Here is a 12,085-nt window from a genome sequence, read left to right as displayed (position 1 = left end):
TATTAAAGGAGTATGGGGGAAAGGCAACTGCTGGCTGAGAATCAAGAATGTCATCCCTCTTGCCTTGTTTTCATAGTGCTGGATGGTTCCAAGCACACTACCAGAGAAGTAAAATAACCATCAGATTCAGCCAAATGTGAACCCTTGCAAGCTACACTAATAACTGGTTTGACAAGACATGAACACTGGTGCAATAATGGCAAGAATGTTACTGGTGTAACCAAAAGCTTCCTGATTACATCTAAGGCTCACTCCATTATATGGAATCTATCCCAGGCACTGTTAGTAAGGTCAACAACCTGTAGGTAGTTGATAATAATCCCTAGGAGATAGCTCTATAGTATTATTTCTGCTAAATTAACATAATATTAAAACAACTCCTTATAACTTATAAATGTATTACTATACTATAGTATGTATCTCTCAACCTTCTTCAGAGAATCTTCTTGGAGTGGATGGAGGTTAGCACAGAGACCTTCATGATGTGGGAGTGATTTCTTATTAATAAAGAAACTGCCTAGGCCCCTTGATAGGCCCACCCTTAGGTGGGTGGAGAAAATAGAAGAGAATGCTGGGAAAAAGAAGCTGAGTGAGTGAGTCGCCATGATTCTCCCGCTCCAGACAGACGCAGGTTAAGATCCTCCCTGGTAAGCCAGCTCGTGGGCTACACAGAATATTAGAAATGGGTTAGAACAATATGTAAGAGCTAGCCAATAAGAAGCTGGACCTAGCCGGGCCAGGCAGTGTTTGAAAGAATACAGTTTCCGTGTAATTATTTTGGGCATAAGCTAGCCATGCGGGTGGCCGGGTGCTGGGGACGCAGCCTTGCTGCTCCTAAATCAACACCTTCAAATAGTTACTGTGCAGAGAAAAAGAAACCATGGAGTGCTTAATCCTATGTGGTTGGCACATATCACAGCTCTCTACCTCAAAGCTCAGGAATTTTTTTTGCAAAAGAAGGCAGAAAGATTTTAAGAGCCACAAGTGGTGGATAACTTCAAAGAAGCAATGTTTTTCAGACACAACAGGACAGTTTATGGCAATTGTGACAACATGCAAAAGACGTGTGCAAGCTCACGCTATAATGTGCAGCATGGAAGGTGGAAGCACACATAGAACATCATCACTAGCACATGGTGACCGACAGACTGACTCTGCTCCAGGTCTAAGTGACGTTGAGTGCAGTCCTATGAGGCTTTTGACCCTCTTCTGGCTCTATTCATCCAAATACCTTAAATTAAATGGCCTACCTCATATTTTATGAAGTTTTATGGTCATCATTCAATATTAGAACTGAGTTAGGTAAAAACACCAAATCATAATCCGTGTTGTTCATGTGGGAAGACCTACAGTTGGTGACACTGTGAAATGACCATTCTAAATGATCATTGTACCTTCATCTCAGGAATGATAGTATTGCCTTTCAGAATACATTGAGCCCACTTTTATTTGCTCTTTTCTTTCCTTATCTAATTTTTTTAAATGTTTCTTATGGGGCTGATCTCAATATCCAATTTGTTTTGTAGTTCTTAACCTTTCCACCGAAGTTTCCTTGTGACTGGAACCCTTCCTGTAACTGGTCACATCTGTTTCCTACCTCCCCGACATGCTATTCAGCCAGTTGGTGAGATATGTAAATGCTTTACATCCATATGTGGAAAAGAGGCCATCTGAAGTTTTGCTTCTCTTATTACTAAAATAATTCTCAAGTTACTAACAGAACAGACAGAGTAATAGAGCAAGAAGAAGCCTCTGGGTACACATCAGTCGCCACAAATGCATCCGATGGACACGTTCTCTACTGTTTCCTATCAGTCTTCTCATCAGAGAAATACAGTTCTACTTCCTACCTGTCTATCTGTGGGGTCGCATGAGTATTAGGTACAGTAATATGTGTGGGCACATTTTATAAAGAATAAAGACAAGAACACAGTTGTAAATATATCACTACTGGAGGAATAGTGCCTGAGTCTCCCCCTTCCTCAAGCTACAAATCACCTAGAAGACACGCGGAAAAAGTATAGCTAGTGTGATAAAATTATCCCTAAACTGTGTGGCCTTAGAGGTGCAGAGAAAATAGTTGCCCTATTATTCTCTGTATGTAAAATTTGATGTAAGGTATTTTCTATGATAAAAGAACTGAACCCAGGAAGAACAATGTTTTTAGCATCTTTTCTTTCTTATTCTCATCTGAAGGTGGATTCAGTTTTAGTGAAGGCATTTTTTTTTGCCCCAAAAGACAACATTTCTAGCCTATTAAAAACTTAGAATAATTTCAGAAATGGGCCTGAATACATTTTCAGTGGGATTTCTTCTCAGGCTCTGAATCAAGATTCCAACCTTCTGGAAAGAAGACAGCTTCCCCCTGATATCTGGCCCTCCCTCCCTTGCTGTCAGCACCAAGCATCGAGACAGGCTGTGCCCGGTGTCTTAATCAGTCCTTGCTGACGGGCTGACATCACTGCAGGCGTTTTCACTTATCTTATGGCAACAGTGAAATCCTTGTCAAGGACCAGTTGGTTAAGTCAGAAAGCACTGTTGGTGTGAGGCTGGAGGGGTTCGGGTTAACTGTCAGCTTACGACCTGCAGCGATGACAGCCGGAAGGTCTAGGAGCTGACATCAGACCTTTGATTAAGATAAAAGGAAGCAGATCCCTGGGACATGGAAGGCTGGAACTGTATCCACTGGACTGGGAAAATTCTGAATCTGCTCTCTGACTGTTGAAGCTGGGGAGGGACCACTCCACTTTACCATTCAGAGCAGCTGACACCAACAGGTGTTAGGTAGTTGGCAAGAGGACAGATAATATAAAGAAAGCAGTGGCACTTTTTCCTTTAAATTGAAATGCCATTGAATTTTCTTCTTGCCCTTTATCCCTTTTCCCTTTATTTACAACACTGAATTGCTAAGTAATCAAAGATTTAAGTTGTTAACCATACAACCTTTTGGTAAAAAGAGATTAGAGTTTGCCATCTATATGTATGAATTTTCCATCTAGGGTTTTGATAAACTATAGACCTAAAATCTAAAACCTTTGTGTGCTGGAGAGTTTTATGCCAACGTGACACAAGCTAGAGTTATCTAAAGACAGAACCTCAATTGAGAAAATGCCTCCAATAAGATCCAGCTGTAGGCAAGCATGTAGGGCATTTTCTTAATTAGTGATTGATCAGGGAGGGCCCTGCCCATTGTAGATGGTGTCATCCTTGGGCTGGCGGTTCTGGATTCCATAAGAAATCAGGCTGAGCAAGCCATGAAGAGCAAGCCAGTAAGCAGCATCCCTCTACGGCTTCTGCTGAAGCTCTTGCTTCCAGGTTCCTGCCCTGTTTGAATTCCTGTCCTGATTTCCTTCACTGATGGGCTATGATATGGAAGTGTAAGCCAAACAAACCCTTTCCTCCCTAACTTACTTTTAGTCATGCTGTTTCAACACAATAATGACCCTAACTAAGACACACTGTGGTTGTATTCATCAAGTTTGGCTTTCCTTTTGTCATTTTCTCTTAAATTATATAGTATAATAACCATGTAAACCACAGTTACATTGTATTCAGTATTATAGTCATCAAAAGACAACTCAAGATATCCAAAAGGATAGGCATAAAATGAGCAAATGCTTGAGGGACTAGAAAACTGAAATCATTCTTCCCACCTGTCTACCTGTGATGTCTCATGAGTATCAGGGGCAGTAATGCACATGGACACATTTCACAAACAGTAGAGGCCAGACCACAGTTGTCAATATAGCAAATACTGTAGCGATTCCAAATCACCTAGAAGGTGTGTGAAAAACACAGCCAGTGTCATAAGACTATTCCAGAGCTGCATAAGCTCAGCAATGACAGTAGAATACCAGATCCTTTATCCTATGTGTGTTAAATCCCCATGTAAGAAAACTTCTGACATCTCTAATTATCCTGGAGTCAATCACCCGAAGACATCAAAGGGGCAGATAAAATGCTCACCTGTGGATGATGTGGATGCAGCATTATCATTCTTCAGTGGTCTGTGTTCCTTTGACAAATTGTTCATATTTTAGTACATCATACTGAGAAGCATGCATTTTATCAAAGGAACACAGATCATCTAAGAATGATAATGCATCCATATCACCCACTGTTGGGCATCTCTTGTCTTCCTTTCCAAAACTGAAGACTCAGAAGATGACCATGGCTTCCATCTACTGGATGCCATATCTGGACCTAGGCCCATCATGTCTAAGACTTGCTGGATAAAGTTACTATGGCTTGTTCTCCAAATTAGACCTGCATCTATAAATAAAAAAAATATTACACCTGGGCAAACCAGCCCTGCAAACAAAGACATCCATGACACTAACCTATACTGGAGATTAGCGCTGAGGCCTGCCATGCAGAACCCATCTGAGTGAGACGCAGATCTACAGTCTGGTAGGAGTGACCAACTACAGGACTGGAAAACCATCTTATTCCACCCCAGTTTGGTGATGCTGAATGGATGGGCTGATTTCTGTTAAGAGGAAAAACCAACAGCAACACCTACTGGGTCTTGGGAAGCTCCAATCTGTTAGGTGGTAAAGATATTGATTACCAAAGTAACTACAATTCGCAGCTCTGGCAAGTGTTCCCCTCTCTTCACATGAGCCGAGGGGCAGATTCTAGGCCTTTTCTGCAGGATTAGATTTATCTGTTTTTCCAGATAGCCACATTAAGTCCAGCGAACCACTTTGTTATAAAGGAGATTCACTGAAGGTCTTTGAGTGAGCCCACTGATTAAAAATAAAACGTTCGCATCTTAGCAAGTTGTTGATTTAGACTGGTAGAATCCTTCTTCCTTTGTCTGTGTCACAAGCCACTCACTCCCCTTCTTAATGAAAACAAGAAGGGGTGATTATACCTCCTGGGGCTGTGCCATTTCTGCCGTCTGAGAGGCACTTAAATGAGTGGCACATTATCTCACACATCTGGAGTTTACCAAATTAGCCAATTATGCTGGAGCTCATAAAATGAGGCCTTAAATGTCATTTAACTAGAAAATATTATAATCACCAAGTGGTCTGATTGTAAGATGATACTTGGTGCAACATCCGTGGTTACAGAAAACAAATCGCAAAGCAAAACACAGTTCCAACGCTCTCCCCAACGCAACCACATATGTTCTACAGCAAGACTGTCTGAAGAATACCATGTTTCAGAAGGCACCAGCAATCAACATGTTTCTCATTTGAAGCTGAGTTTAATCTGAGCTAGTTGTTTCCTAGTTACTGGCCTTAAGCATACCAATGCCCAAAAATTATCGTCATAAGAGAGCCGAGGATCATACAGGATGAGAGCAGACTCAAAACCACGAACTTGTGCACTTGGCTGCAAGGAATGTGGTATGATTGGATTAAGTCTTGAGTTGCCAGGGGCTTGAGGTGCTTCCTCAGAATCACCAAGATTTGGTTGACTGGATACACATCAGTTGCCGGGGGCTTTTATATTCACTGGAAGATGGGACAGAGACTGATTTAAATTGCTGTGTGATTTGAAAGAAAAATACCAAAAATTATATAATAGCTATTTCAAAATTGTAGCTTTATGGCTACTATTTCCACATTGTCTTTTTTCTAATCAATATATAATAAAATGCAGTCTTTTAGTGAAAGGTAACACAGTAGAATAAAAAATATAGTTATGGCACTAAAACTCATATGACCTTGAATACATTATTGAACTTCTCTGAACTTCAGTTACCCCCCCCCCACACACACACACACAATTCAGATGATGTGTTGTGCTGAGAATAACACACGAGAAAGCCTAGGACACTGTGTAAAACACTGATAAAACTACAAGCTGCCACATGTCTTAAGTTCTGTGAAACTCCTTTTTTCTCTTTATTTCAAAAGGAGTAGACACTGGAGCGATGGAGGGGGAATAGGAGTGGGGATGATCAGACTATCCTGGGCCTACTAACATAATTTTCCCATTCCACTCTTTCGATAAAACTCAATCCTCCTTTTTCCTCTCCTATGTCCTTCTGCAGGGGTCAGTGCAGCTGAGGTATGAGAATGGCTTCTCCTCCCAGAAGAACCACCTTTTTTTTTTTACTATGTTCTTTCCATGTGAGCAGTCTTTCTTAAGAGAATGATGAGAACAAAGCAGACTGGGAAATCTTCATAAAATGCCCTGAGTCCAAGGGAACAGAGACCTGATGTACAAACACATGTAGACAGGGTGTCCTGATGTACGAACATATACAGACAGGGATGCCAGGGAGGCCTGATACACGAACACATGTAGACAGGGTGTCCTGATGCACGAACACATGTAGACAGGGTGTCCTGATGCACGAACACATGTAGACAGGGTGTCCTGATACACGAACACATGTAGACAGGGTGTCAGGCACAGCTTGTCAGGTGAGATTGCACATGAAACCTACTGACTTTAGGCCCCTAACCAAACTGACTGTGTCATTGTTACCTTTTATGATTACTTTATTTCACAGTACATAGGCTGTTTGGTGAGTTTACTGCTGTCAGGGCAGAGAGAGAGGAGGAATTATGAGGGTGATAGAGGTGTTCTAGTTACAGGGACAAATCTTACATTCATGTTCTGAGATCTCTCTATGTTCTCTTTAGTGAATGCAAATTAGGAGAATTACAAAGCATGGAGACTTCTGTTGAGAATCTGTAAAGGTTTAAAAAAATTTTAAATTAACGCGCTCTTGAAAAAGCCATGTCTTTAACAAGGAAGAAAAAGGACCGAGCAGAAAGGGGCGGGAGCTGTGGTGGTTGAGCAATTGTCTTCTTGACAGTACGGTGAATTCTGGACACAGAGGTGGGGATCGCATGGCTAAGAGTGGTAATGACAATGACGACACCTCATACTCTTTCGGTGGGGAAGTGGGTGTGTTCGCAGAGATTAGATACGTTAACAGATTTGCAGTGTCTTTGAGGTGGAGATGCCACCAGCAAATGAACTCTCCTTTTAGAGTTCATACAGGCCTATATGCACCTGAAACCAGCCCCAAGAGCACAGTGCACTAGAAACCAAGTAAGGAAATAAAGAAGGTTGGTTTTTACTGAGGAAAAAAATCAACAGCATGTATTAAGAAGTTTTTCTCACTCTTTTATGCGTTTCTGCTGTTGTCCTTTGTTTAGCTTCCTTCAAACGCTCTTATTGGGTGTCAAAATCTCCATGCAGCCTTTTTTTAAACAAAAAAGACTTCTATTTCTAAGAGCTGGCTCTCTGATCTTTGAGTGACAGCATGTCTGAAATGCAGGCCCTGCAGAAAAAGTCAATTTGCTGTAGAAGCAATTATATGTGCAGTGTAGGAAAAGGACAACTTCACTGCACAAGGACCACACACACTGTGTGTTTGCTGTATTATTTGATATCAAAGCAGAGACATCAGCTTTCCCTAAAACATAAATGAAATAAAGAGCCTGGCGAAGGATCACCACATCTAATTTGGAGATATCCATTTCAGTTCAGAGAGCTTGCTGATGCTAGCAGGACTCTTTGACTGGAAAGGACTTCTTGTTGCCTATGTTATATACTATGACTTCTTTAATTTCATTCTACTGAGCAGAACGAGCATGATTTATACCCCTTATCGTAAATACAAGTACACTGGCGACGTCTTGACGCTCCGTTATCACATCCTCAGAGAGTGTGGGACACAGCATGGCTCAGCCCCTGGATTTAAGGCAGTCTAGTGTAGCTACGGGGACTTTGAAGCTGCACGGTTCTGTACTTATACTGTCTCTCCTCAGACCAAACATCGCACTGGGCAGGCACAGCTAAATGAGTAATGGACATTTTGAGGACAGAACACGAAAGGCGACAGCGCAGGGACTGTTTTATGCAGCATGTATATGGGGACAGAAGGGAAATAATTGAGCATGTGCCGGAGAGAAAGTGTGCAGGCGTAATGAAATGCAAAGTCACTTTTGAATGAAGAGAGGTTCTTAGGTGGATTAGGTGATGGGGTACTCCAGGAAGTTAATTTAACAAAAGTTCCAAGAGTGAGAAGATCAGAAGCCCCTCATGCTGCTGGCTTTTCCCATGGCAATCTGTGTCTGAGAAACAAGCCTGAAGAAGAGGAACGCAGGCCGGCGAGGGCTTTGTGCACGGTGACAGGAATTTGAACTTTATGCCACGGGGCATGTTTTTACATGGTCCCCAAATACTTGGCTGATAAACTTATTTAAAAAGTATGATACTGGCACAGATAAGATAATTAGACCAGCGTGATGCCTGTCTAGAGATGGACAATGTAACGAAACAATGGGATATAGAAAAAAATAAAACAGTGTAGAAAGCTGAGATGGGGAGCGCATAGGAGTTTGTTAGCTGGAGTGTTCCATCTCCAACTAGCGAACGAAGGACAGATTTTCAGGTGATATTTGGACAAGTGTCTAATTATTTAAAAGTGAAATTTAATGTTTATACACAATATTATGGAAAATTTCTGGGTAAACTTAAAATGTCAATGTAAAATACCAGAAAAAAAGCTTATTATCTTGGGGTTCAGAATGTGATTTTTGCTTTGGTTCGTATTTTTTTTTAAGTATGATAGTGTTACATAGCTCAAGGGAAAATGAGATATTCCCACAAAATCATGACCTGGAACACCCCGAACATCAGAGTGATTCACATATTAACAGTCGTAAGACAAAATCCAAGTTAGGAAAAACGTCTTTAACATATGTAACAAAGAATTTATGTTTATAATATAATCTGTGCTAACCTCCTACAAATCAATGCTAATTAAAAAAAGGATTAACCCAAGAGAAATGGGTAAAGGGAACAAACAGCTAATTAATGAAAGAAATGGCCCCTAGTATGTTCAGGGCCAGTGACATGTAATACAATTTCATTTCTGACTTATTGGAAGGTAAACAGGAGATGCACACTAATGACAGAGTCCCCAAGTAATAATTCAAAAATAATAAATCATCTTTGGATGATTTATTATTTTTAAGATTATTAAGATTTAAAAATTCTTAAATATTAAGGGCACAAAGTCAATACATACATAGAAAATAATTTCTTAATATCTATAAAATAAAATGCACATAACATTTGGTCTTAAAGCTTCGCAGATATATAAAATATGTAGACATATAAATGAGTATGCTGTTTACAATAGTGAAAATATTGGGGGAAACCCCACAAAAATCACTAAACAGGTTCCTTTTACAAACTGTAGAATACAGATAAATACATTATTATGTTGGCATGGCAAGATATCCGTGATAGAGTTCTCACTGAAATAATGACCAAGCAGAATGCCATTCACAGCGTCACTTGACACATAAAACAGTGAGATCGATAATTGGCTTAAGTAGGTCTGGATTTGGGTCCTTGCCCTAACAATGCTAACCTCTTGAAATTTTAGTTCCTTTCTCTGGACAACTGGGAGGGAACCTACCACACAGTTACCTGGAGAATTCCGAGTATATATAGTAATACTATTAAAATTTGGGCTGATGAAAAGACACCTGTCAGCAGTTCTGACAACCCAGGCTCAGTCCCTGGAAGCTACATGGCAGAAAAAGGGAACCAGCTTCCACAAGTTGTCACGTGACACCTACACAATCGCTGTGGTTTGTGGGCACATGGATGTGCACACACAACAAAACAGATCTCATTCTGACACACAATGACTCACATCAGGAAAACAACTGACGTCCAACGCTGCTGAGGACAAGGTGAAATGGGGACCCCGAATCACTGCTGGTGCAGCTGCTCTGGAAAGCAGTGCGGAGAGCTCCCAAAAAGCTAAACCTTGATCTACCACATGGCACAGCTGTCATACTTCTTGGCATATTCCCAAAGGAGGACCTAACATCCCACCACACAGATACTTGCTTGGCTGTATTTGTTGCTGCTCTGTTTGCAATAGCTATGAGCTTGGAAATGCAAATGTGATACAGATACAAAATGCAATACTATGCAAGTATAAGAGAAAAATGAAACAATGAAACTTGAAGGCAAATGGATGGAATTGGAAAACAGTATTTTGAGTCAGGTGTCCCAGACCTAGAAATACAAATACTTCATGTTTTTCTTATTTGTAGTTCCTAATTCCACCATTTTCTTTGTCTGGGGTTCTGTTTCTTTATCTTATCTTCAACACCCAAGACTCTCTCTTCCACATCTTGTAGTCTCTTTGGAGTGTCTTACCTCTGAGGTTTGTGTTTGAATTCCTAAATTTTTCAATTGCAGTTTTATTTCAGTTTGGTTCTCTTTAGTGATTCTATTTCTTTAATTTTGCCTTCATGTCTTGCTTTCATTATTTTATTTAACTGTTTATATTTTCACAGACTTCATTAATAGATTTATTTGTGTCTTCCATAAAGTCCCTGAACATTTTCATAATTTCTATTTTGAAGTCCTCGGCTCTTGCTTCAGCTAAATTGCATTTCTGAGGGCCTACTGCAATAAGGTTACTGGTTTTAGGAGGAGGCTTATTGTCTTGGCTGTTCATGTTGGTTTTTGTGCTGGGAGGTAGGCATCTGAAGTTATGACATTTGAGATGTTTCTTGGTGTCGACACTTGGGCTTTTCTTTGTTCAGTAGGTGTTCTGTTCTTTGGTTACTTGTGCCCTCTCTGGAATCTAGGCAAGTGTGGTGGCTTTAGAATCCCTTGTAGAGAATGTTTCTATAGGTCTGACAATGATAGAAGGGATTGCAGATGAACTAGGAAGAGAAACTGAGAGGGGTCACCAGGAAGAGCTAGGGAGGCTGGGATCTGCATCAAGAGACAGAGACTCCTAGGAATAGAGACAGAGTGGAAGAAGGGACTCCTGCAAGTTGACTGCTGCAGGACTCTGGAGAGATGGCAACGGAGTACAGGAAGGATAATGACAATCATGTACCCAAGTCCCAGTACAGGACAGTTACAACAGAGGGGTCCCTGGTAGAAAGTGTGTCTGGGATGGGCAGCTGACTCTAAGGACTAGAGGTGGGATCAAGGGGATGTCTGAGAAAGTCCTGATTATAGATTCTCAAACCTCTATGTAAACAAGGAATCAATTTGTGTATTAGATTTAAGTCCCAAAGTAAATATAACTATTATGTTTGGATAATACAGTTAAGAAAACTTCATGGCCTTAGTATCATAAGCTATCAATTGCCCTAAGTCATCAGGTTGGTTATTAATTTTCTCTGGAGTAGTTTCCACTATATACATATTCAGTTTACATTCAAATTAAGAAAAATATAACAAAATAGGAAGACACACTTTTAAGAGTGTTTTCTCCAGTAAGACTAGGATTGCAAAGCAAACTATTGAAAAACAAGAAAATTTGTCAAGTAGAAATACTTTAGAACAACCATATCAATATGCAATCCACACAGGAAAGACATTACATACCCCTCTGTTCGGAAGATCATCCGAAAGCTGTCTCCTACGCTTTTATAACTGTGTGGGTCCATTTCAGCTCTCTGAACTTGGAACCTAGAAAAAATATCAAGCAACAACAGAAAAAAAAAGTACATTAAAAGCTTGGCCAAAAGGCTTTTCTTGTTTTGAAAAGTTTTAGATGTGTAGCTTTTCAGGAGTAATTTAAAATATTCTCACCATTACTACAGATTTCATTGTTTTGTTGTTCTTATCTAACTTTTACCTCATTTCTGTATTACCTTAGTACGGACCCTTTGTACTTCATTAGAGCCCATATTTCTATTTTTCAATCAGATGCATACATCCTAAGGTGTTCAGATGTGTGTGTGTGTGTGTGAAAAACATGCACAGATGCCATGCAGTGTTTTAATACTTCAGAAATCTGAAGATGTATATGAAAGGTCTAATTAATGTTACTCAATGGGCATTTCATAAAATGGTTTAAAAGCACAGAGGAACTAACATGGGACAAATTAGACTCCGAGGGTGAACTTGGAACTGATTGTGCTACAATTTACCATCACGACTCCAGCATGGGCCAAGGCCTTTGCTGGGTTTGCTCAGGGTCTGCACACAGCTGCTGCTCAGTCTTTACTGAGCGCTCCCTCTCCCAAAGCCTTACTTTTTTCTGTTTTGTTTCCTTGGAATAATCACTTATCTTTCACTGTAGCCCACCACATGTAGACACCTCCACTGTGACAGTTCA

At 40.4% G+C, this 12,085-nt stretch overlaps 1 protein-coding gene across 1 annotated transcript in view; it reads right to left on the bottom strand.

The window, feature by feature from the left end:
• The window catches only part of Slc25a21 (solute carrier family 25 member 21), a 144,215-nt gene extending 132,561 nt beyond the window's left edge, over positions 1 to 11,654 (bottom strand). Inside the window, 2 exon segments of the mRNA XM_050138825.1 lie at positions 11,350 to 11,498; positions 11,619 to 11,654. Of these exon segments, the coding sequence (XP_049994782.1) occupies positions 11,350 to 11,498; positions 11,619 to 11,654 (185 nt within the window).
• Positions 11,655 to 12,085: the final 431 nt, after the last annotated feature.

Source organism: Alexandromys fortis, unplaced genomic scaffold (assembly GCF_014885135.2).
Source record: "Alexandromys fortis isolate MF-2015 unplaced genomic scaffold, M_Fortis_MF-2015_v1.1 scaffold_35, whole genome shotgun sequence".
NCBI lineage: Eukaryota > Metazoa > Chordata > Mammalia > Rodentia > Cricetidae > Alexandromys > Alexandromys fortis.
The sequence above is the reverse complement of the archived record's forward strand: the minus strand, read 5'-3'. Positions and strand labels throughout refer to the sequence as shown.